This window comes from Scophthalmus maximus, chromosome 8 (genome assembly GCF_022379125.1).
Source record: "Scophthalmus maximus strain ysfricsl-2021 chromosome 8, ASM2237912v1, whole genome shotgun sequence".
Classification (NCBI taxonomy): domain Eukaryota; kingdom Metazoa; phylum Chordata; class Actinopteri; order Pleuronectiformes; family Scophthalmidae; genus Scophthalmus; species Scophthalmus maximus.
This window is the reverse complement of record NC_061522.1, coordinates 14,768,623-14,793,780: the sequence shown is the minus strand read 5'-3', so window position 1 is coordinate 14,793,780 and position 25,158 is coordinate 14,768,623. Positions and strand designations below refer to the sequence as shown.

The 25,158-nt window shown below is 40.6% G+C and overlaps 1 protein-coding gene across 2 annotated transcripts in view; it reads left to right on the top strand.

Annotated features, from left to right (window-relative positions):
* Positions 1-648: 648 nt before the first annotated feature.
* LOC118312579 (myosin-10-like) overlaps positions 649-25,158 on the top strand; it is a 50,947-nt gene continuing 26,437 nt past the window's right edge. Inside the window, exons 1-7 of one of the 2 annotated variants that reach the window (XM_035637295.2) lie at positions 649-845; positions 3,959-4,340; positions 8,676-8,832; positions 19,287-19,314; positions 21,194-21,296; positions 21,694-21,723; positions 23,007-23,024. In XM_035637295.2, coding sequence (XP_035493188.1) covers positions 3,996-4,340; positions 8,676-8,832; positions 19,287-19,314; positions 21,194-21,296; positions 21,694-21,723; positions 23,007-23,024 — 681 coding nt within the window. In that variant the 5' untranslated portion in view covers positions 649-845; positions 3,959-3,995. The remainder of the gene's footprint in view (positions 846-3,958; positions 4,341-8,675; positions 8,833-19,286; positions 19,315-21,193; positions 21,297-21,693; positions 21,724-23,006; positions 23,025-25,158) is intronic. The other variant, XM_035637296.2, reaches the window with a different exon arrangement.

Here is a 25,158-nt window from a genome sequence, read left to right as displayed (position 1 = left end):
CTCTTTCAACTTTGAAAACCTCAGACAAATGCAATACAAATATACAAGTTTTTTATGTAATAAAATAAAGTACAAAATATTATTTAGATTAAGATATATTTTAGATACAATAAAAGAGAAATGACAAATAACATTAAGAGTTGAGTTTAGACTTTATTAATCCCAGGGGGCGGGATTAAAGATACAGTTAAATAAATAAATTAATAAATAAGAAGAACAGAGTTAACGGTAAATAAAAAAAACTACACAAGCTATTTTAGGATACAGGATCAAATAATAGTGAGCAGTAGTGTAGGTTAATAGGTCATGACGTATTGCAGTGAAGTGAGGTAAGTTCTCGGTTTCATTCATTTCTATAATCACATGATGTGTCTGTAAGATTTGATAAACACAACTAATGTCCCCGTTATACAGTAAAAGATGAACAAACTGAAGGTGCTTCTGCTACATCGTGTGCAGCCGCAGCATGAGCAGCATCCACCGGCTGCAGGTGTCGGTAACTAGGGCGGCTCTCCTCTGTCAAAGTTTTGGGATGGAAATTGTTTTGCACCAATCACGATGAGGCATCACCGTTGAAAGCCAATGAAATTCGACATATTGGTTGTGGGCGTGCCTCCCCTGAGCCGCCAACAAAAAAAACAAAAAAGAAATCAGAGTGCGGCGGTGCATCTTCCCTGGCCGGCAGGAGTTCGGTTGAGAGCGTGCCGGGTGGTGGGGGAGTACCACTGATGAGAGAGAGAGAGAGAGAGCGGGCGAAGGAAGGGGACTAATTCAACACTGTTAACATTGATCTCTGCTGGACGCGGTTGAACACCCGGCCAGAGTTTCTTCATCCACTGTGCGCGGTGAGTTCGGCGGAGAGGCGGTAAAAGGATGCGGCCGTTAGCAACCGTCGCTAGCCATTGACGTTAGCTAGCGGATTACCGTGCCGAGACTTCCCAACGATGGAGGACCGTCCGCGTTGCTAAGGTTGGCCGGCGCCGCAGAGCCGCTGTACTGCTCCTGTTAGTGTGATACTTCCAACAGTGTCGAATTAATATTCGCGTGGCAGCGTGTTAGAAGTTGTATTGCTGAAGGAGCTGCTGTGAAACGGAGCGGTCATTGTCCGCCTGCCTTTATCCCCACCAGACGTCTGTGAGCCTCCCACACCCATGACGGGCTGTTGCCTGAGGAGGCTGCTCGGCTCATCAATAAAACTCCCATCTGCAGAGAGATTGTTCATTATTCTAAGGTTGTTTGTCCCCCCCCCCCCCCCCCCCCCCCCCCCCAGGATATCATGTACCAGTGTCTGTGCAGACACTGCTCAGTGGGCTGCTCGGTGCTGGCTCCTCGGATCACACTGTCGAGCGGTCGGGGATGTGCAGGCGCAGCACGCCAACTTTGAGCTAACGTTAGCAAGCTAACGTTCTGTAGCCGCTGCGGCTATTTGGCCTGGCGAGGGTTTCACCGGTCCACCAGCAGCCACGCTTTGATAGCTGATGTTGTAAGGACCCGACAGGAGGGGTCGTGTGGGGCCGGGTGGAGGATGGAAGTGTGTGTTTCCCAGCTCAGAGTGAGGTGATGCAGTGACACGGCAGCCTCACTGATCCCCCCCCCCCCCCCCATCCCGTCCCGTGACCTGACCCAGATTCACGTCGACCCAGCGACTGGTTTAAGCGTGGCACTTGATCGAAGGTTCAATATCCGAGGTTGCCTCTTAAATAGTAAGAATTGAAGAACATTCAGACGTGTCACTCAGACGTGCATGTTGAGGGCATCGAGTGACAAGTTTTACAAAGTTGTCCTGTTGTGTTGATTGTTGATGGTGCAATTGTATCTTTCATTGTCAACATATTAAGCACTCACATGCACCATCCATCTTGTTCTACACGTAGGTCTGCAGCAAATTATTACCTTCATTATCAATTAATCTTATCTGCTGATTCTTTATTATTAGAGTGTGTGTCTCTTACATCTATTAGTAATCACTAACTTAATTAATCGCCAACTTTTTTGATAATTGATTAATTGGTTCAATTAGTTTTTATGAAAAATAAGTCAAGATTCTCTGATTTCAGCTTCTGAAATGTGAACATTTTCTGGTTTCTTTGCTCCTCTATGACAGTAAACTGAATATCTTTGGTGTGCGGACAAAACAAAACATTATCCTGGGGTTTTGGGAATCACGATCGACATTTTATGGACCAAACAACGAATTGATTAATCGAGAAAATAATGGACAGATTAATCGATTATTAAAATAATCATTAGTTGCAGCCCTACTAACATGTCAGAAAATGCAACTTCAACATCTTCAATTTAGGGCTGCATGTAACAGTTATTTTAATTTCCCATCAGTCTGACTAGGTGTTTACCTGAAAAATTTTAGTTGGGATTTTGATTGAAAGAAGGAAAAAATTATCTATTATTAAAAAATAGTTGCTTATTAATATTATGTCAGTCGGGTATTGATTATTTATTCTAAGGTTATTCGTCATGTCCAGAAAATTGTTTTAGTTTTAGGATAAGAAATAGATTTCTCCCTCAATTTAACCACACAACACAGTTTTTGAAGAGGCTCAGATGGTGACGTTATTGTTTACGTGGGCTGGTTATGCACAGGGATGGAGGTGTTAAGGCTCGACACTCGCACACCAGTCTGCGTGGGCCTCGTCTCACGTGGACCTGAGAGTTTATATTTCTTAAACCACACATCACACTCATCTTGGGCAGTACGAAGCCCAAGATAATGTAAGGAGTGCTGCTGCAAACTAGTGGTGGTGGTGGCAGCGGTGGTGGTGGCGGCGGTGGGGCTAATTCCTGGAAAAGAAAACACCACTAAAACAGTAAAAGACGTTTGTTTTGGTGGATTGTGATTACATTACACAATCCAAATCTTTGACCAAACTTGCTATTTTTAGCTTGCAGGTTTCTTGCTAGGAGGTTGCTTTTGTTGTTTCTGTAGCAAAGTAGATATTGTAAACTAGCAGGCTTGAAGTGGAAGGGGAGGAGAATTGCCCAATATCAGGCTTGTACACACAATCTCATGAGTCAGTTAAGTGTGGGCCAGTCACAGCCCTAAGTAGACAAAGGAAAGATGGCAAATAAACTATAAGACAGCACGAACAGAATTCACACTAAATAACTATTGGATTTACATGTCCCTAATTGATCATTTGAAATACTTTGCTAAGATAAGAGGCACCAGCGCTCATGTTTATGCATAGCATTGTTTTACTTCATGCTCACTCATTGTATTGTGTTCAAATCTATATTTACTGTATATATGCACAGGAACACTGAGATGGTTAAGTGTTTTCAGATGACCAACGTTTTTCTACTAGTAGTATTTTACGAGCCCCTGCTGAGTTATGAAAGCCAAGCAGCAGCCGCAATAGATGACTGTAATAGACTGAGCTAGCTGTCACCCAGTCAGACATGCCCTGAAGTACAACTCTTATTAAACCTTGATATTTCCTCAGTGAAACAATAATCATTGTCAGTCACCAACGCAGCCACTAGAAACAATGGCATTACCTATTGAGACCATAACGACTTGTGGAAGAAATGCAGGTTTTTGATGTATGACAGATTCCACTCTCTGAACACTGTCTCCAGCATTTAAAGGCCACTAGAGAAGGTGCATCATCATTAAAGCACTTAAACTGTATTAGCTTTAACTTTGTTGTAACATAACTAAGCATAACTAAAGTTAGTTATGCTGCTACCACCCAACCCTTGACTTCACCCATCGTGTTGCTATCCTCCCTTCCTTCAGCATCTTCTAAGGCTGTGAGAGTTATTTCATATGCAGATAATGATACATATCACAATGTAGCACATTTTCTGTAAAAATGGAATAAATAGTTTATATAAAGCAGAAATAGGAAGTCAATTACTAATTGAGTAATCGATTAACTGTTGCAGCTCTACTCTCTTTTTTTGTCAGTTAGATTAATTACTTTTCTCCTTACTACAGGTGGCCAAGTCTATTCTGCACCTGGTTCCCGGCAGCGATGTCACAGAGGAGTGGGCAGGAGGACCCGGAGCGGTACCTCTTTGTTGACCGTGCCGTGGTCTACAACCCGGCTGCCCAGGCCGACTGGACTGCCAAGAGGCTCGTATGGATCCCGTCAGAACGCCATGGCTTTGAGGCTGCCAGCGTTCGCGAGGAGCGTGGGGATGAGGTTGTGGTGGAGCTGGCGGAGAATGGGAAAAAGGCAGTGGTCAACAAGGATGACATCCAGAAGATGAACCCACCAAAGTTCAGCAAAGTAGAGGACATGGCCGAACTCACCTGCCTGAATGAGGCATCGGTGCTTCACAACCTCAAAGACCGCTACTATTCTGGCCTCATTTATGTGAGTATTTCATAAGAAGTGCTGTCATTTCTAAGTAATTACACACTTCTTTCATATTTTAGAAACAGTATGAAAAAAAGATAATTCAATAGTTTGATTATAGTAATATAATCACTTAATCAGCCTATGAGTTAAAGAAGTCACTGCCATTGAATTGTTAATAGCAAACAGAGAGATCAAGTATTATAACTAGAGTCACAAAAAAATTACAAACACCACTGCCCTAGTAATAATTGAGAGCTCTGTGGTCAGCAAGAATAACTTACTCGTGACATATGTGGCATGCCTTTTAATCAAATCTTATCCATTCTAACTAAATTCTCTACATACTCTATCATATTCCTAACATTTACACAGCTTCTAAAGAGGCTAAGAAACAAATTTCCATTGATGAATAAGCCATCGTGCCCTTCATAAGCTGCCGATTTCCCCTGTGATTATGCCTCACTTAGTGATATGCATTCCTGGAATAGCCCCGACATGGAGCTTGTGGGACACTTGAGACCCGGCAAGGAGACGGGGGCTGATGGGATCACACTTAGAGGCCCGGTCACAAACACAGAAATGAACTTGGCCAAACTAGGTTTTACTCGGCAGAGTGTGAGGATGGATGGATGGCCGCTTATCTGGTCATGTTGCACGATTATGTACATGGTGAATGATTAGAATGTAGACACTACATTACATTGATAAAATGTTATGTTATGTGGTATTAAAATCTAAGTGTTTGCCTCTAGCCCTTAAAATAAATATTGATGACACAAGATGATCAGAAGTTCAATTTTAGTAAATGAAGAGCTTCTCTCCTTGACATCAGCATGGGGGGGATGTTTGAAACAGACAAGGTGTAGCAGTGTGAGCTCTGCCATGTGGTCACTGTCAACTCTTGGCTCCCTGCCAGGAGACCGATTGGTCTGCTCATATCTCCTGATAGCAAAAGTTGTTTGCAATAATATTTAAAACAATGATGATCTTCTCGTGACCCTGGCAAGAATTTTTAAAGGAACGTTTGACTTAAATTCATAGCTTATCTCTTTGTAGACACAAGTTAATAATCGGTTCCAGATTCTCACTCTGGGTACAGTGTGAGCTCTCCAGCCTTTTCCCCACATGAGCTACAACAGTGTTGTTATCAAATGTCTTTTTATTTATTTTATTTATTTTTTACAAAAAATTTGTGAGTATTTTCAAGGGGCCTATAAAAGAGAAAGCAATGACCCCAACCGCCTTAAAAGAGTTCTTTGTGTTTGCTGATAAGCAGCAGCTGTCTACTGGAATAACTGAAATGGGTTGTTTTTTTCAGTTTTGTCCTGTCTAATTAACAGCTAATTCAAGTCAGCTTTTGAAACTGTTTTCCTGTCCTTCAGGGTCACATAAATGTTTTTATTCTGATCTGTTTTGCGTGCATATTCAATTTTTGTGTTGCTATATTACCATGTTTTTTATTTTTACTCAAAGCCAAATCCCCAAGTGTGAAGCAAAGGAAGCAGGACTTTTGAGAGATTTGAGTTGCATGCATGAAAAACTCTGCTGGTCAGCTGCCTTTGCGTTCCTGACTCTGCAGGTTTTCTTGTTCTGCTTTTGAGGATTATGTGACCTTTTAAGTCAGAGCAACATAGCCGAGCCCTGAGATAACCTGCTGTATGACTCTCCTCCACACAGAGTGCCCTGGACAACGGAAATTGTGGTAATATTTAAGAAGTAAAGTAATTACATTGGAACATAACTCATTTGCATTAGAACATATAAGGAAATAAACATGTTTATGGACTGGAGGGATGAGAAACTTTTGGACCTTATACTTGTTTCAGTCAAATGCTTATATTATAAATATATACAGTCCTTTATCATGATTATTGAGCTGTTTGAATTTGGGTTAGCTCCCTCTGGTAAGTAATAATAAACGCAGTGATGACAGGTTTGTCATTTGAATCATGTGCTGTTGAGTGATATTGAATCACTAAGATTTAAAGCAAATACAGAGCCATGAGAATCTTCACATTATTGAAAATGACTAAAATGTGTTTTTTGTAAGGCAAATTGCATTTCTTCATTTGCTTGGGAAATTGGCAAAAACACTTGCATGGTTTTTAGGGTTTGAAAGACATTGCAAAGCCTAGTAAGCCCAGTTACATCAGAGTGGAGGGCACTGATTCATTCAGTAGGAGAAACCCAAGAATTTCTTTCCTCTTCCCCATTGAGAGAGGCCCTGTTGCTAAGCAAACCACTTATTTGGCCTTTTCCAGACAGCTGGGCTGACTTTCAACTGTGTCAGAGATCTCATCTGTTGACCAGAGTTTCTTTGGGTAGTGGGCTCAGGGCTGTGTTGACCAGCTCAAACCCTTTCATCAGCTTAAAGTAACCCGCATTAAGTACTCAAAGATTCCTATGTATTTCAGATGTTGACTTTCCTTTGTGCAAACTCTGCATTTTAACAAGGGAATGAACCACAACACGCTGGCTGGCTGTCTTGTTATGCGTGGTTTTCCAAGCCTCCAGCCCCTTACCCTCAGAGCACCATTAATCCCCCAAATACCTTCTGGGGTCCACCGTCAAGGGCGGCCAGCTGAGTCATCCCTCTCCCCCTCTGCCTGTGGCCCATGCTGGGTCAGGATCACTGATCTGTCTGCCTGGCACTGTGCCCACCTTAGGGGGCTGGGACGGGGGTTATTATGGCAGCAGCCCTACGGTACATCCTGCAAACTCAAGTTGATGTTTACAGTCAATGCCAGTTAGAGAATATTGAGTATTGGTTTTAGTAATGTCAGTACCACGCATGAATGCAAAGCAATGTTAGGAGTTGGACGGGCAAATGCCACTGGTGATTCCACAGTAACACATTTCTGCAGTATCTGTACAGAGCTGTGTCTAAAGCATCTGTGCACATTGAAAAGATTGGGAGGGGGTTTGATGACCATCTGGCCTCCACCTTCCACACATGAGCTACAGCATCACACAACCTCCACCAGTGACGGCCTTAAACTGTGTCAGTCTTACATATACATTTCTGGGGGTTAAAAAGGTAACCCCTTTTTAGAAACTTAACATCAAACACTACTTGCTACTAGCAGTGCTTGAACACGTGCGTGCATGCAAGATAAAGTGTAGAGTGAACCTTTAGCCACGTGACAGTTATGATGTATTTTTAGACTGTAGTCACATACACAATCCACCACTGCTCCCACACCAGGCTTTGGTCCTGTTGCCATTGTTCCAGTTGAACAACTGGGTTAGCAGGCCTTGGGCCCCCAGCTGCCCACTGACCGGCCACAGACAACATAATTAAAAGAATGTGGCTTGAAGCCCAGCCATGCTCAAAAATTAGAAAGGTGTCAAAAGAGCTGGGGATGCAGTGAAAAGGGGTAAAGACTAAAGAGCAGCAGAAGAAGTTGAGACCACACCATGTACTAACAGTATATATGGATGAGAAAAGAGGATCAGGGCAGTAAAATGTCTGGCAGGACTGTGTCAGTAAAGGGAAAAAGGAAGAGAGGGGAATAAAGCCTTGGACATCTTCTATATATCTTAATTTGAAGCTTGATCATCATGAGTGGATAGACAGCTGTTATTTATATTCTATTATTTATTATAAGTTTTTATTGGTAGATGAATCAAGACTTTTGATCTCAGTCGTTGATGTGCGATCCAAAAATCCTTAATCCGACAACATCTGCTGTTTACTGTGTAACCCCCTGCAGAAGCAGCAGACATGTCAGGGATTAACCTTGTCCTCTGCTTTCCGTCTACATGTCTGTCTGTATTATATAGCTGAGGCACTAATATACAGTTTGTGAATTAAAATTTCCACCCCTTCAATCAGATTTTTGATATCAATCAAAGGATGTCTGGTAAAATTTGCACCAGCTTAATGTGGATAAAAAAAGGGGGGGGGGGGGGGGTTGTTGTCACATACTGTATGAGGACAATGTGTGATTGGAGTAAGAATCTTAAATACTGTAGGACACTTGGCAGTGTACCCAGCCGCCTGCTGTCATGTGCCGTTTTCTGGCATGATCCATGAATTTAAGTGGATGAAAAACAGAAAAACAAACCATGAAGTTGGACATGTATATTTGGGTCCAGATGCACTGCGCTAACTACGCCAACCATTGTAACAATAATGACTATAAAAATTGTATTTTAATCTTTAGAGGTAGTAATATCTGCATCCAGTTAAGTGCACTGTTCCCATGACAGTGCACTAAAAGGATCTTATTCACTGTCCATATAGTGTAATCAATGCACATAAATGATCAAATTATTAACTCTGACATAACGGTCACATTAGCGATACTTTGTGATTAATTAACGCCATGTTTCCTTTTCTTTTTATAGACATACTCTGGTCTCTTCTGTGTGGTCATAAATCCCTACAAAAACCTGCCCATCTACTCAGAGAACATCATTGAGATGTACAGGGGCAAAAAGAGGCATGAAATGCCCCCACACATCTACGCCATCTCAGAGTCTGCATACAGGTGCATGCTACAAGGTAAGTCTGATTGTCACTGTTCTTTATCGGAGGTTCTTATCTACTTCCGTCCACCACACTTTGAGGAATTAGCTCTTAACCTGACATTAAAATGTCATTGAATATCATTGTAGTGGGTTCAAAGATTTTGTGTTTGATTACAGCTCTATTGTTAGAATTAAGGAATTCAGACCAAATGCGAAGCAAATTTTCACGTTGCAGTACTTTCAGGAGTTTGGCCTCAAGATCATTTGTGTTTCCTCGAGCGAGTTACTAACGTGAGTATATACAACCCGAGAATATGTGCCCGTTCTCCGTCGGACGCAGACTTCATTGACGTTGGGAGTATCTAAATGTTAATTGGCTTTCACGACATCGCGCCATTTTGCTCGAGTTCAAATATTTCACGATCATATGAAGCGAATGACACAAATTCAGTGTTTTCCCCTTTTGCGCCATTCACACGTCTACTCATTGCATTTACTTTAAGTAATCTCATCGCGAGAAAAATTGCTTCGCATTTGGTGTGTATGCAGCATTACACTCTGCTCTGCTGTGTCTCTTTTTAAAAGGTTACTGCTACTCACCATATGTTCGGAATTAGGCATGATTATCACTCTTGACTAGGGTAATGTTAAAACCAATGGATGTTACAATCGACTTACTAGTAGGTCTCTATCTCCTCGTGACTATATTGAGGCTATGAACTGTTAAATCTTGGATTATTTGTGTTAGTGTGTGTGCTTTCTTTGCCATGCCATTGTTTGCACTGACCATTTTTTTGGAAAGTCTACAAACATTTAATGGTGTTTAATACACTCATGTACAAATGTAGACTGGTCTCTAAGATTACCAAAAACCTAATGGCTCCACCACATTTCTGTCTTCCACATCAAGATTTTTAGTCTGGCGTTTTACAGACGAATCATGTGACGTCTGTTTAGCGATGCGGAAATGTCAACAGACTAGAGCATACAGAGAGGAGATGTCTGTGAACGAGCATTGCCATTTTGTGGGAAAAAATGTGAAAATATCGGGTACTTTTAGTCAAATGCTCGTTCATCAGCGGGCAGCCTTGGTTGTTTACAAAAGTTGTTTTCGTCCGTATCATGGTATAAACCCCGTCCATTATCAGATAATCGATTTATAAGTTTTCTGCCAGGGAAATCACTTCCTAATGGAGGGGATCCAGACCGTATTCTGGCAGAGCAAATTTCAATGAGCTCCCAGAATTCGCCTGGGTCCCAGGCTACAAGATTTTGATTTAGCCAGTAATCTGAGGAATGCACGGAACAGAGGCCCAAAACATGTTGAGAAAAGCTACACGTTCTGATGTTTTTATAGATCTTTCCCATTTACATATTTCTGTTATCCATTAACAGCTGCTGTCATCTGTGATGTCCATTCTGCCCCAGTTTTTCCAAAATAATTAATTTTGGAGAAATGAAAAATCTTGTAAGTAAGGGCAGTCCACACTGGATGATGTCTTCAAAGATCCTTGGCTGGTAGTTGGCAAGCATCCAGGCTCTATGAGCAGTGACTGACTGGGATCAGACCAGCGAGAACAGAGAGGGTGACCCCATTGCACTTCACAATAGATCCTTTGTGTGATTGCAAGGGCCAACCAGTGGGGGTGGTGACAAACTGGACAGTCCTGTCAGTTCTTTCAGGCTTTGCTTTTCCCATGTTGGTACACAGAAGGAAGGAAGTTGTCAACAAGCAGTCTGATGATACCTTGGTCCTCTTAAAATAAAAACTACTGTCAACAATTCATGTTTAAAACAAAAAAACTTTTTACAACACAAAATTGAATGGCAGAGCTTTCTTTTTTTCATACTAAATTCTAAGTGTACAGATGATTGTTGTGATGTTGATTGAATGGTGTTATCTCTTTGATGTTGATGTAAAAAGCACAAGAGCACAGTTTTAGCAGTAGCCTCATTGTAACTCTGCTAGATTGTCATTTTGTTCTTGTTGTCCCCTCCTCTCGTCTCCACACCATCTTGACTTGTTTGTGATTCATGATGCTCATTTTAGGGGCTTGGGTTGGCCTAGGTGTCAGTTAGGGATGTTTTCATGTCAACATATTTGTGCACTTTCTTGTCTTAATTTGAATGAAGCAATGACCTATGGCCTCCAGCATTTCAAAGTGATGCATGCTGAGAAGAGGTGGACTGACCAGTCATTTTTAATGCACTGCTACTCCAATCCATTTGAGGTCCTATCAGAATCAAGAGTTGTGGCTGAAAAGGAGGTTTGTAGGTTGGAGATTAGTGGTGGCCAGCTGCTGCTCAGCTGTGGCCCTGAGCATTTCAGCAACCTGGTATATATACTGTAAGCACTTTTGTAGACACTAAAGTCATTGGAAAGCCAAATACTTGTGCAGATAAATTCACATTTCTTTGTTGTCTCTGTTTGGAGTTGGTAATATGGATACAATTCTCTGTCAAGGTATACTGTATGTGATTTTATGTTCACGTATTGAAGTATACTGTGATGTAGTAAATTTTCTGGAACATTAATTAACACTTTGTGGATAGAATCAACAGGAATGTCTGTTTTTGGCTCACTGAGCAAATTAAAAACATTAAAAAAATCAAGACACTAGATTCCATTAGTCAATTGCCTGAAAATGTACGATCATTTTGATATGTCTACAAACTACTTGTGAATTGTAATGACCATTTCAACACGTGCATTTCTTATGGAAAACACATTTCCTTGTTAAATTGTAAAAACTGAAATATTAAATGGACAAATACCAGGGTATAAACTGTCTGACTGTTGACGAACATATGTCAACTTATATTGTATGTCACAACCAATATTGTGTCAGAATGATTCATTTGTTTTCACTGATTAATACCAGACTTTTCACAGGCCATGTTTAGACTTTGCGGTGTCAGTTGCCATCTACACCAGAAAGAACATTTGGGCCGAATAATTTGCTGCCTCTAATTTACGACCTTTGGATCTGTACAGATGGCAAATCATACATGCGGCTGAAGGGTGTCGAAACCTTGCAGGGGTCTGTTAATTACTGCTACATTGCGTGTATAGACCTCTAGAACTTGCTGCACATCTCTCATTGATTAGAAGTCAAGATACTTTACATGATTGCCCTTGCTGCTCTGCCGACGTGAACTCACTGACGTACAACAAGCTAATTTTATCATATCTGGAAATGTGGAATAAGAAATGGCTGATGTTTACTTGAATGAACACGTGTGAAAGGAACTGGTCATGTCAGAAGTTGTAAGGGTTTCAAAGAGTGGACATGCATCAACAGCACTGCAACTGTCCCTAGGTGTGGGTGTGAAACAGGGGGTCTTTGTTTCAGTGGAAATGGAGAGAGACTCTCTTCTTGAGTCTCTCCCTGGTGTTTAATCGGGGCATAAGGTCAAGTCCAGCTGGACCCATCATCTCGGCACAGTGAAGTTTTCCCCAAAGCACAGCTCTTAAATTGCCATTATAGCAATGAACAGAACTCCTCTTCTTATTTGTCGGCACCATTACTGATAGTAGTAAAAGATCAAATGAATTTGTGATAGAACCCCATATAGAGATATATCTAGCATGTTGAGATAATCTGCAAGAGTCATGTTCAAAGTGCAGATCAATTTCAACAAACCGGCCAGTGCACATTTTGTATTTTCAAATATTTTTCGATTGAATGAAGTATTAAGTAAATGTTCTTTTTAAGTTAAGCAATTTTTTGTGCCATTAGATTCATGCCACTGAGACTTGGTTATGGTGATTGCACCTCTGTAAGACAGGTACGCAGTGAGGGCAGGTGTTATGCTGGGTTCTGCCTGCCTGCTGAAAACTGTATGCCTCTTGCGAGAATGTGCACAGCTAAAGCAGAATATACGTACCGCTGTTACACATCGACTTCTGCCTGCCTGCCTGCCAAGGACAGTAAAAACTTAATGGATGTTTTGATGGTCTACCGGTTCACCGATGAGCCAATGGCCTGTGAGCTCAGCCACTTCGATGATCAGGCACTTGCTCATCAAATCACATATGAGGCAGGATTTCTCCTGGTGCTGCTGATGGCCAGTCCAAGTATGAAAGACTGTTTGTGTTTGTGAGAAAGGGTAAGAGACAGAGAAAGAGATGGCAACAGCGGAGAAAAGAGCACTGCACACAGCGCAAAACACAAAGTTAGTGGTATTTTATGTTATTATGAGAAGATTAAAATTGTTTTGATCAATATACAACTCTGGGAGGATCTAGGTAGTTAATGGGGGAAACACTTACAACATCATAACTGCATTATATCAGCCTCCATGCTCTTTAAATATCGGTATTGAAAACCCCCATTCGGGTCAACCACTAAAATGAATTGTTGGAAGAATGTGAAGTATGTTCCATAAAGTTCTCAGTGAACTGTCCAGTGTAACCTATACTGTCAGGAACGTGTGATAAAACAAGCTGGGGAATGTTTATAATGGCACCGTGGCATGCACTCTCAGCAGACGCTTGCCCACCTGGTTTCAATCAGGTCGAGAGCAAACAAGCATGGCCTTTTGAGCTCAGGCTTCACACGGGCTCTTTCAGCCTCAAACCTCCTCCTGGGCACATGAATCACACTGGACATTTTTGCTAATCCACTTAAGATACCACAAGGAGCTGTGGAAGAGGTACAGATTTACTGTCACTCAAACTATTGTACTTTTTTTTCTTTTCCAACATTTGACGGAGCATCCGAACACAAACAAATTAGTCTACAGATTTTAGATGATGTGTCATGTTGGCTGCTGTGAAATGATTTCTGGTAGACAGACTTCACTTGGTGGTGTCTGTTTTACATCAGCCCCTGACCGCATATCAGACCAGTATTTTATGATACAATATTATGAACTGAAGTAGATTTATTTCTCCCTTTCTTCGTCTTCTTGTTCCTCTCATGTATATTAGATTAATAACCTGCACTATGTCTTATTTTCCCTTATTTTCCCTTTCCCACTCAATCCCTGCCTTCTTCCCTCCTGTCACTTTTCTTTGGCTGCCACACAAGCTGTATTTACTGATTTATTGCGCACCTGATGTAGACATTAACTGCAGACTGCCTTAACAATTTCCATCATTTCATTTTGCACAAATGCCTTGAATAAAAATCTAAACCCTGCTGTCAGGGTTACTCAAACACAGTTAATCTCCCTATCAGATTTCATTACTTTTCCCTCTTAAGAAAATGCTCCACAAAACCAAACTCTCTGGATCTCCACTGCATTTGTTTCCATCTGTGAGTCCTTGGCTGAACTATCAGCCCCAGTTGTGGCCACACCAGAGCGGTTTGCCTTTAGAGGCCTAAAATGACTCGTATAAAATTATGGACTAGTTTGATTTATAGCCTTACTGACAGATACCTCTGTGACAAGGGATTGTACATTCTTTTATGACCAATACTGCATGGCCTTCATATATTTAGAAGGTAAAGTAAGTATTAGTTTGTGCCACTGAAAACACACTGTGGCTTAAGCCTTTTTTAATATTCTGTGAAGCCCTTTTGGCACTGTGTCAGGAGTATCACTGCTCGGAGGTGTTAAACTGATGAACAATGTGACCATTTTCACTTTCTTTAAACCACAACTGGGTTGGTTGGCCTAAAGGGTTTGAAAAGATGAACTGTGACCAGAAGGTTAATAGTCACCACCCAGGTGGAGAACGATGGTGGGAGAATTTAGGGCTGCAATGGTAGTCGGTGTTCCCCGTGTTACACAGTGCTAAGGATCCCACTGATTACATAACTTTACAGCCCAGCCCCTAGAGGGACTGTCTTCTTAAAGTTTTTATAGACATAAAACCCATTTGGTTCTTTTTCGTGAATCAGCTGTAGTGCCCTCATTCTTAATGTGAAGCGTCTGCACAGTGTAGCAGCAGAGCAAGAGTCTAAGAGGAGAGTTGACCGGCGACTAGACTGAAGTGGAGGATTTGGTGTCAACGCAAAATCATCTGTTTGACAATATTTTCAAATTTAATCTGAATTTCAAAGGGGAACTTGATAATATTTATGAAGAACTCTACAAATTGTGTCTGATGAAGGTGGCATCACCTGGAGCTAACACTCCTAATCTACACATACACCTTCAAGTCTCTTCAGAAAACGAAGATCTAACATTAGAGTTCAAAGTAAGAACTATACAGATATCTTATATTATATATACAGTATATATATACTGTATATATATATATATATATTCTTGTAAAATGTCAGGTATAATCAGTAACGTCGGTATCGGTGGGTTTTATTGGAATTGCGATGACAACATTTCTACACTGTTGTGAATTGTGGACTTGTGGATCTTAGAAATAAGTTTGGTAACTAACTGCAGTAATTCAGAGTCGGGGGCTGATATTGTTTTCAGATATGTTGCCTAAATTAGGCTTATACCAATGAGTATGTGGGTGTGTACAAACTGATGTGTGTCTCACCCTTTGCTGGTTTTGTTGCACCGGTCAGGACAGGGCAACTTTCACCGCTACCGTTCTTTGTAGCACGTCCAATTTTGTGACATTCCACAGCTCAGGACCCTAGACAGGTCGCCAACGTATCGCAGGGCCAACATACAGAGACAAACAACCATTCACTCTCACATTCACAACTACGGTCAATTTTGAGTCTCCAATTAACATAACCCCAATCTGCATGTCTTTGGACTGTGTGAGGAAGCCAGAGAGAACCCACGCAGACACGGGGAGAACAAGCAAACTCCACACATAAATGATGCTGAAGAGGAAATGGGATCTCATGGACTAAAAAAAACCATTTTGAACTGTTGGTTGATAACTTCTAACATACAATATCTTCATAGACGGCTCAAAGCCAAAGATGTGTTTCCTGCTGTTAACGTCATTGATTTGTCATTATTACCAAAAACATTTAGCCGATGTGTTCTTTTGTTTAAATCACAGTTATTCTGTGGAGCTTTTTGTCCTGCTGTGATTCGTAAGCAACAGCTGCATTAGTGTGCAGGACTCATTTCTGAGATGAGTGTTTGCACTTAATTGCAACTCCTAAACACAGGCTTTAGCCATCGGTGGCGGACACTAGCCGCCACAGCGGGCTTCAGCCTCACAATGAGCTCACTGTCGTGAGCTGAGATCAGCCCCCCACCCTTTCTCCTTACATGGATACACACCACATGCGGAGCTGCTGTATTAATGTCAAATCTGCCAGACATCCTCAAAGCTTTCACTACCACTCACAGACGTTTTCTATTTGATTAATTTAGGAACTTTATTTTCAGTCTGTACATCTGAATAACTTGCCAATTTTGAACTTCTATTGCATCTTACTGTTTTTATTAGCTGGGTTTTTGTGCTTTAAAATGTCTAAATCAGGAATTGAATATAATATTAGATCTTCTCTGCTACTAATACAATAATATTATATTTCTTGGATGAATCTTTAGTGCCTTCCAGCATGATGGAGTCATGTGACGCTGGAAAAAGCATTACCGATCATGCGAAACCCACAAAAGAGTCCTTATGACATCAAGGAAGGTTAAAGAAATAATAGCCCCTGTTTGGGTCGTTCAGATCTGCACAGACCAGAGACCTCTGTCAGTAATCAGCATTTCACAGTCTGGAGACGCTGTTAAGGTTGCACCAGTGCTCGCAAGTTGGTGAATGGAATTGAGCAGTTTCACAAAGAGGGGATCATTCCTTTTCACCTAGTCTGCAGCGAGTCTGATAAAGAAGACACTCGCTTTCTGAGCGGTGTTTATGTGTGATTCAGATAGGGATGCACCGTAAGTGAAAGAGATAGGGGCTTATGGCGGATTGTGTGTTTGCATGTGTGCTGTCATGCATATAGCAGCAGCTGACATCATTGCTGAAGAAATCCTGAAGGATCTGAGTTAGCCTTAGTGTGTGTGTGTGTGTGTGTGTGCTTGTGTGCAAGGTCAATCCCCCTTGTTACAACACTTCGCTGCAGGAAGTGTCTGGTCGAAGCCAGGAAACCCAGGTTGTTCCTAATGTGTCGTCCAGATGTGTCGTCAGTACGATAGCCTTCCATCAATTCACCCCAAAGGAACACAGTCAGCACTTCAGTCCAGGAAAACTTCACCTCTGGCAGAACTGTCCAGCCCAGGACATAACATTTACGCAATATGCTGAAATATTAACAGCATGGCTTAGAGTAGTGGTTTGCGACCTTTTTTCACATGTGAACCCCTGCAATGAAGACGTAACCCTTTATTACAGGTTATGGCATCAGTACCAACTTGACTTGTGAGTTGTTCAACCAGAGAGTGATTTTTCTTTCTTTTATTGAGTTGATTTATAGTTTTGAAGAAGCCTGAAACATTGAAAGTATCCAGTACTTTACAACAAAAAGCCAAAGATTTGAAGAAAAACAGATTCTCACTTCATATCAGGAGTCCCTGGGGGTTCCTGACTCATCGGGTAGAGTATATACATTTATATGTTTTTGCATACTGTGAAGTAATCTGGAAGTTTGAAAACAAAATATATGTGAAGAGTAAATCAGGGAGCCATCCATGCATAACTGAACTAGTACAGTCATGGATTAGACCATTAGCCTTCTGCAAGAGTGCTCTGCTGCGCCACATGGTTAAACCATCAGGTCTCTGCTCTTGTTTTTTAGTCATGTATGTCTTGTTAGCTTGTTGCTGAAAATTCCATCCGCACTGGATTTAGTCTTTTCTCATCTAGCAGTTTCTCAAAAAACCCTCATGTCTTTAGAATAAATGTATTTTCATGCTGGTCTTTTTGATGACTGCAGCAGGTTGGGACGGCATCAGTGACACAGCTATGATTCATTTAAGTGAATATGTGTCTGAGTTATTGATGGCTTACTTTTCCTAAGTCAATCTGCTAATGTAGCAGCTTGCCAATCACCAGTCACTGGTAACTCCTTCAATTATCTAACATGCAGGCTTTGCAATTCAGTTCCAGTATTAATGGCCTGTGAGCTCAGCCCCTTCGATGATCAGCCACTTGCTCATCAAATAGAGAAACTGTCTTAGCTGGATTGAAATGGGGTAGATGCACAAATCATGTATGTTCCTTTACTACTTTCTGCTTACCTAGCATGTTAACAGAGTAGCTGCATTTTGTATTTGGTGATAAATCCGTAGGATTTTATTACATTTCGTGGTGGCTTCATTTTAATTGAAGACTTTTTCCCCCTACAGGGCGTCTAGGTATCAATCAGCGCCCTCACTACAAGCCTATAAATATGGGAAAAGAACATATCACAGAAAGTTTGGAAAGAGATGATCCGCTCTCTTTTATTTGCCATTGTGACGTTTTGAGCACAAGGCTCTTCCTCAGACTTCTGATAAATAAAGAGTCGCCTCCCTCACTGCAAGCTCACAAGATGCACCACTTCAGTAGCCCAGAGCTTTCTGGAGACGAATTTGATGTCTTATTATATTGCCACATGACCGGGGTGCAAATTGCCCTCAACACAGCACTTGTTAACATTTTCAGACATAAAAATTAGATCACTGTTTGTGTCATTATATTGTTAGAGGTTGATGCCATGTTCACATTTTTATAAATGCTCCATTATAATAGTAAAACGACAAAAGCACAGTTTAGGTTTCGTTTAAATCAGGGATGTTCGATGTTGGACTTAGAAGACATTTGAATCTTCCTATTTTTGTAGTTTTCAAATGGGCACTGTTGGTCTGTTTAATGGGGCTTGATGCAAGGTTGATCCTTTCCCAGTCTGTTTGACCACTAATGTCTATATGATCACAAAGTGAACAATCTAATCTGGGACACTCTTGAAAAAAGATTATTAAACTCGATGTGCCATTCCTGGTCAAAATAAACCATAGAAATAAAACAATAATTTACCTGCCATTCATTTACTCGTATAAGATGTATAACTTCATACGCAATAAATACATTTATAGTTCTTGGAGAGTGGGTGTGCTGGTGTATTCAGTTTTACTTTGTTCCATGAAACTATAAGCTTCATGGTGTTTTTTTTTGTTATTAAGTAATATGTACTCAATCTTTTAATTAAATCAGGGATTATCGGCTGGTGACCAAGTCTCAAACGTATACTCAAAGTCAGCACCTTCTATTTGCCCGTACAAAGCTGACATTACAGTTGCCTTATCTCTCCCATTCAGTGATTGTACTTCACAGTGCTGCTTTTCTGCGTGTCTGAAATGGCATCCTAGGAAAAACCTGAGCCTTCTGAAAAGATTTTTGCCCTTTTAAAAGTAATTTTGTCAGTCTGATAAAAAACGTGCCTCAGGCTGTGAAAAACAAAACATTTGATGGCAAGCTCACATGTACACACTAAGCTTGATTTTGACCTTTAAGCACCCAACCTGCTGATAAGACTTTCAAAACTTGTGGCACTGTTTTTTGGTGATTGTGTTGTCACTCAAACCCTTTGAGAGCAGAGCAGTGATAGAATATAAGACAGGCTGCTAAGGTCGACTTTTCCCCCTCATCCCCCTTCTCTCTTCTTCTTGTCTCCACAGATCGAGAGGACCAATCTATTCTTTGCACGTGAGTATTAAGTCTTAGTCCATTACTGCAAAACTTTATAAATCAATAGCCCAACATTTAACATTCTTAATTGAAACTCCTGTTAAATTCAAACAACGATTTGAATAAAACTATTTTAGATACCCAGGCCCCACACAAGGTTCATGGTTCATTAATTTCTCATGCATGTTTCCTTTCGCTCAATAGTCCTGGAAATAATTCTAAGCCTCCAGAAAATGTTTTATCTGAATTAAGTGACAATAATACATTTACTAACGAGTAATTACAACATTGGGGCCTTGCCAGTTATACTAGAAGGTGTATCTCAGTGACACTGACCAGACAGCTGCTACTTGAGAGAAAATTCAGAAATGTGGGGTCTGAGAAACGTCTGACATTTGTGATACCAGACCCTATGGCATGTTTTCAGTGACAAGTGTGTTCAGATGACAGGAATGTCATCATGGAAAATGCCAGAGATTGTGTTAAGACATAAGCCATGCAAAAGCTTTGTTACTCATTCTGTGTAAATAGCCAGGTGTTAGCGGTATTTTAATCTTTTGTTGCAAAGAATATTTTACTTTGATCCGACACCACCACAATCAAAAGCCTAATACATCTTGTAGTTTTATTGTCGATTTAAAACCCCATTGTGCCTCTAGAGCTGAATCAACACATCTCATAATCAGTAAAAATATAGAATTAGGTTCATTCATTAGCATTTGTGAAACAGTTAATGTTGGATTGAATCGTGTTGAACCAAAGAAGGATTATGCACTTTAACAAGGGATTTGGCACTGAGATACACAAACTGATTGTCCACTAGTATGGAAACACTTAATATGGACAAAATGTAGAAGTGTCACAAGACATGATTAAGTCAGCACTCCCTGTTTCAAATGACTTGCCTTCTGAAATGGAGGAGCTGAGGAATGTTACACTCAACAGTCCAAGGCCATTGACGCAATCCCTCCACGAATACCCTCAGTGCACAATGAGACTGACAGAACTTACACTCTGCTATCTCTGTCCTCACTTTTAGCCACTTCACACTCCCTCAAACTGAAAGCAAAACAATATTTTGTGCATACTTGGTGAATGCGAATATGCACTTACTGTAAAACCTCAAGTATGCGCTAAATCTAAACTGCTCCCCAAGAGGTTTTACATGGCTGGTAGGATTTCAGATTGCTTCATTCCTTGTTTGATGTGCCACAGCCACTGTATGACAGAGCAGGAAAAAGTAGGCTGAACATCCACACGCACATAACCAGTTTGAGTTTATGTACAATTAATTAATTATTTTCTTTCTTTTGTGCAAAGGGTAGGGATAGTGTTTTGACCTCACTCACGAGCACGCTGATCTGTAAAGCTAAAGAAGGGCAGTACATGTCCGATCCAAGATCACCTTACGAAATGATCCGGTCCACTTGTTTTCTCCATTCAGGTGGAAAGACTATTAACCGCCGAATTGAAACACGGGGATGTCAGACACGTCCGTCTACAAACCAATCAAAGTCAAGTATACGTAGATGCAGCTCACGTAGGTGATGACAGCATGACATACATTTGTGCTACAAAGTTCTTTACCTTGCTCCCTAAATTGCAAAAACAAATCTATCAAATCAAATGTAAACAATGTAACAAAGATTCAGAGTTTCAGTTGTGAAAATGCGCTTAAACAAGCTGACATTGTCACATCTTTAAATGTATGAAAGACAATAGGTAATATAAATCACTCTGCTCTGGTTAGTGGACGACCCACTGAAAGCTCTTGTATCACAGCCGCCTCACCTGGTGGCTCAGGTATAGATGATAAGGGCTCATTCTAAAGAGTTTAATGTCTTACTATTCTGAAGATGTCTGCCTTTTGTGTGTATTGTTCTCTTTTGTCTCAAAGAGGTGAGTCAGGAGCTGGCAAGACTGAAAACACGAAAAAGGTAATTCAGTACCTGGCACATGTTGCCTCCTCCCACAAAGGAAGAAAAGACCACAATATTCCTGTGAGTATTCCCCATATTCATTATCTAATTTAGGCTAGATGTGCTTTATTTCGTAACCTAAACATCCATATGTTAAAATACTAATATCAATGGTGGATTTGTCTGAAAAATATTTAACTATCACTATGCCCTTTCATAAGTTTGTTTGTCCCTACAACTCCTTAAGACCAGCTTATCCTTTTGACAATATACAAATAAAAACGGACCAGTGCATCATCAAAATCCTGCAAGTGGAGTTACTATAATTAGACATAAGTATTGTTTGGCAGGGGTGGATTTGTTGTGGGCTTTGTCGTATAGGTATAGATACCAATACCTGTATTGGGCAACATGACTTTGTTCACCAGATCTGTGTGCACACTATCTAACTATTTGCATTTTTATTTGTTACAAACAGCCAGAATCTCCTAAACCAGTGAAACTGCAGGCAAGTGTTTATGCTTTTTTTTAAATACACAATATATTAATGTGCATGGTACACTAACATTTTCATCTCAAATGAATGTAGTTTATCTAAAAACCTGGACTCATAATATATCTGTTGAACATGACTCTACTAAGGGATCATCAGATGGTGTCAGTGATCCAACGATGTGACTAATTATACCTGACACTTCATTTAAAAATGCTATTTAGCATTTACTTTGTCTCTGTCCATCAGGCTCAAAATGCTGTTGTAAGTCATATTTAAAACTGGCATGATTATAAAGACTCCATTGTATTTTATGTTTTTGTACCATACTGTGAATTTGTTTGCTGTTATTGTGATTTACACCGATGGAACATAATTACATGCATGATTAGAATTTGCTGTTGTTAAGTCTTGGCTGTTATCTTGACCGGAATGAAGCACAATCATTTCTGCAAAATATCGCTTAAATGCTATTTGTATTCAGTACAGTGTAAAGTGTCAGCTGATCTGTGTTTTGCACTGTTAAGATAGAGCTAGCAGCCACCCCTGTCTGGCTTAAAAGCTTAAAAGCTGAAAAAAACAATATGATTCTAAATTATGTTCAACTTTACCTGCAGTACTTAAACCCAAACCCCTGCAGGTAGTTCTTATCCACAGGTAACAAGTACACAGGTATTTCTTTTTAAACATTGCATTTTCTGTGCGTTTTGGTTTTTTGTCCACAAGCAATCTGCATCTAAGGTCACTAAAAATCATTAGCTTTTGTAGAAACATTTGGGATTTGTAACATCATTGTTGTCGGCCTAGCGAAACTACCAATAACTTTTTTTCAGGAACCTGATTGTCTGTCATGGCTTTATGGTCGAGGATATATTGCTGGCTGTTGCTTTGCCATGCTCTTGATAGCACTTGACAGCAGTTTTTGCATTTTTATGTGGATGGAGATTTTTTTATTTTAAATACAGGGGAGGAAAACCCCTGTTTTAATAGATACCTGTGTATGTGTGGACGAGGCATGAATTGTACCCAAGATGCAGTGTTAACTGTGTTAACCTCGGACACCAGCAATAAACTGGGTCTTGAGGACCGGGATAATAGACCACTGAGATATTATATTATATTTTAATAACACCTGTTGCTAACGCCATTTACAGACTGCTGTAGGTTGTGTTTAGATTCTGACCCTCATGCATCATTTCAGAAATGTTCAGAGTACTCTACAGGTTCGCTTTTATCCATGACATTAATGCAGTTTATTATTTTCCATAATAACAATTGGATCTCCCCATGTCCTACAGAGTGGACCCCTGTTTTATGTGAGTAGTATGTAGTTTCTCACTTATCTCACCTCACTTACAATATGAAGGGGGTACTGTACCCACTCTGTTGCCACCTACTCTTTCACCTCAAAATAACTGACTAATAACTCTTTTAGATCAACTGATGTTGGGTTAGATGCTTTCCATCAACTTTAACCCACATGCTGTAGTTTTTGCTTTAACGTTTGCATTGGGTGAATTATTGCATAATTGCTTGAATTTCCATCTAATAAACTAATGGGCATCCCGAGGAAGCTGATAGATCCAATGTGTAAAATTAAGCAGATTGTTAACTTTGCATTTATGTGTACAGTATTTTCCATTATGTAAGTGCTCCTTTTGGCATTGGATTTACAGTTTAGTTCCAGGTGGGCTCAAACATAACTTGTCACTTGAATTGTTAAAAAGTGTATGTATAAATCAAACGACTAAATAATGGCCTGTCAAGGGATTAACAATATGAGGAATATATACATAATATTGAATTTTGTGGTTGAGATTTTGATTGCTTATTTAGCTGCATGTTCAGATATAATCATGACATTCAAAAGTACATACATAGCTGGCAATTTATTGTAAAAATTGAAATTACTGACAATATTTGATAGTAGTTGACCCTGTGTAATACTGTGAAGAGGTGTGCACAGTTGCTGCCTCAGCAAACATCTGCTTCACAGTGTCTGAATAAAAGACACAGATTAACATGGGTCTGAATTCAGAGCTTTTTAAAGTGAACAGTTCAAACAGATCTACAGATGGTGTTTCTTCTTTGTTGGAACCATCCTTTGGCAGAGATTAAATACTGCAGACACTGGAATACAGAGATGTTATTAACCAGGCTACAGCCTAAACATCTTTTATCTTTCTGGCAACTCACAAAATTGTGAAAAGCATAAAAAAAGCATTATCAATGCTTTTTATTTAACAATAATCCTCTGGTGAAAGAAGCTAGAAAATAGTTGCCTCATAAGCCATTTAGCCTACATTTTATGCTAAATATGATTGAAGTGGTTCACTGGTTTTAAAGCAAGCTCAACTTAATCACTTGATCTAGTGGAAGATTTGGACCTTTCTTGCTTTAAGTCGGAGTCGGCCTAAAGAGCCTAAATGAGTTCCCCACATTGACTCGTTCCTGTTTGGATCTGAATACCCTGTGCCTTTTCCCAAGAAGTTAAAAGTATCTGGGACACAAAAGTAAAAGTTTGATCATTAGGATTCGCCTTTAGCTGCAAAAGCTTTGGGATATTTGTAGTGGTGATTGATAATGAGTCAGATTGCTTACATTTTATCACAGTAACACAACAATTGGCCGTCTCAGGTGGAGGAGCAGGCTCTGTTGGCTGTCAGATGGATTCACAGAGATGTGGGTCAAACTTCTAATGCTGCTAGAAGCACCCCCCCGGGGTGTGTAATCTGCTCATTGTATGCACAGCAGACCACACAGCTGGGTAGAGGTTGCCAGTGAACCATTTTAACTACCAAGTTGCACCACAGGACTGTGTTTATGTAGAAACAAAGGCTTTTGGTTTAAATCCTCTGGCCTCTGTGCGCTTTGCCGCTGCTCTGATAGCTGGAAAAGGTCCAGGTTTATCCAGTTCAGCCCTGCTTCATTCCAGCTGCTCAGAAACTCAATTAAAAGCAGCCCATCATGCTCTCCAGCCACAGATCACATTCCATGTCTCACATACTAAGCGCAATGCTGATTCCTCAGTTCCCTTTTGTGGAAAATGGCCTCCTCTAAACTCCAGTGGGTGCAGCTATTTTTGACGTAATGGGAGCATATTTCACTCACCCACAAGAAGAGAAATAACGGCGCTGAATAAATTGTTTTCTCTCTCTGTCATTTTGGATTCTCTGGACATGGCAAAGCCCACAATGGGGCGGTGATGGAAAAATAGTGGGCCACCTGTTCAAACATCTGTAAAAGTTGCTTATTTGTTTATTCAGCCTCTCAAAGCCTCCAGTCGGACAAAAAGAGGGTTTCTGTCCTGTGTTGTGGACACATCCGTCCTGACATGATAAAGTGCCTGAGAAATGTTCTGCCTTTCACTATCAAGCTCTTTGACAAACCATTAATCTTCAGTCAGCCAGAGCAGGGCTCCGATCAGATTTTCTTTGGAGACTCAACTTC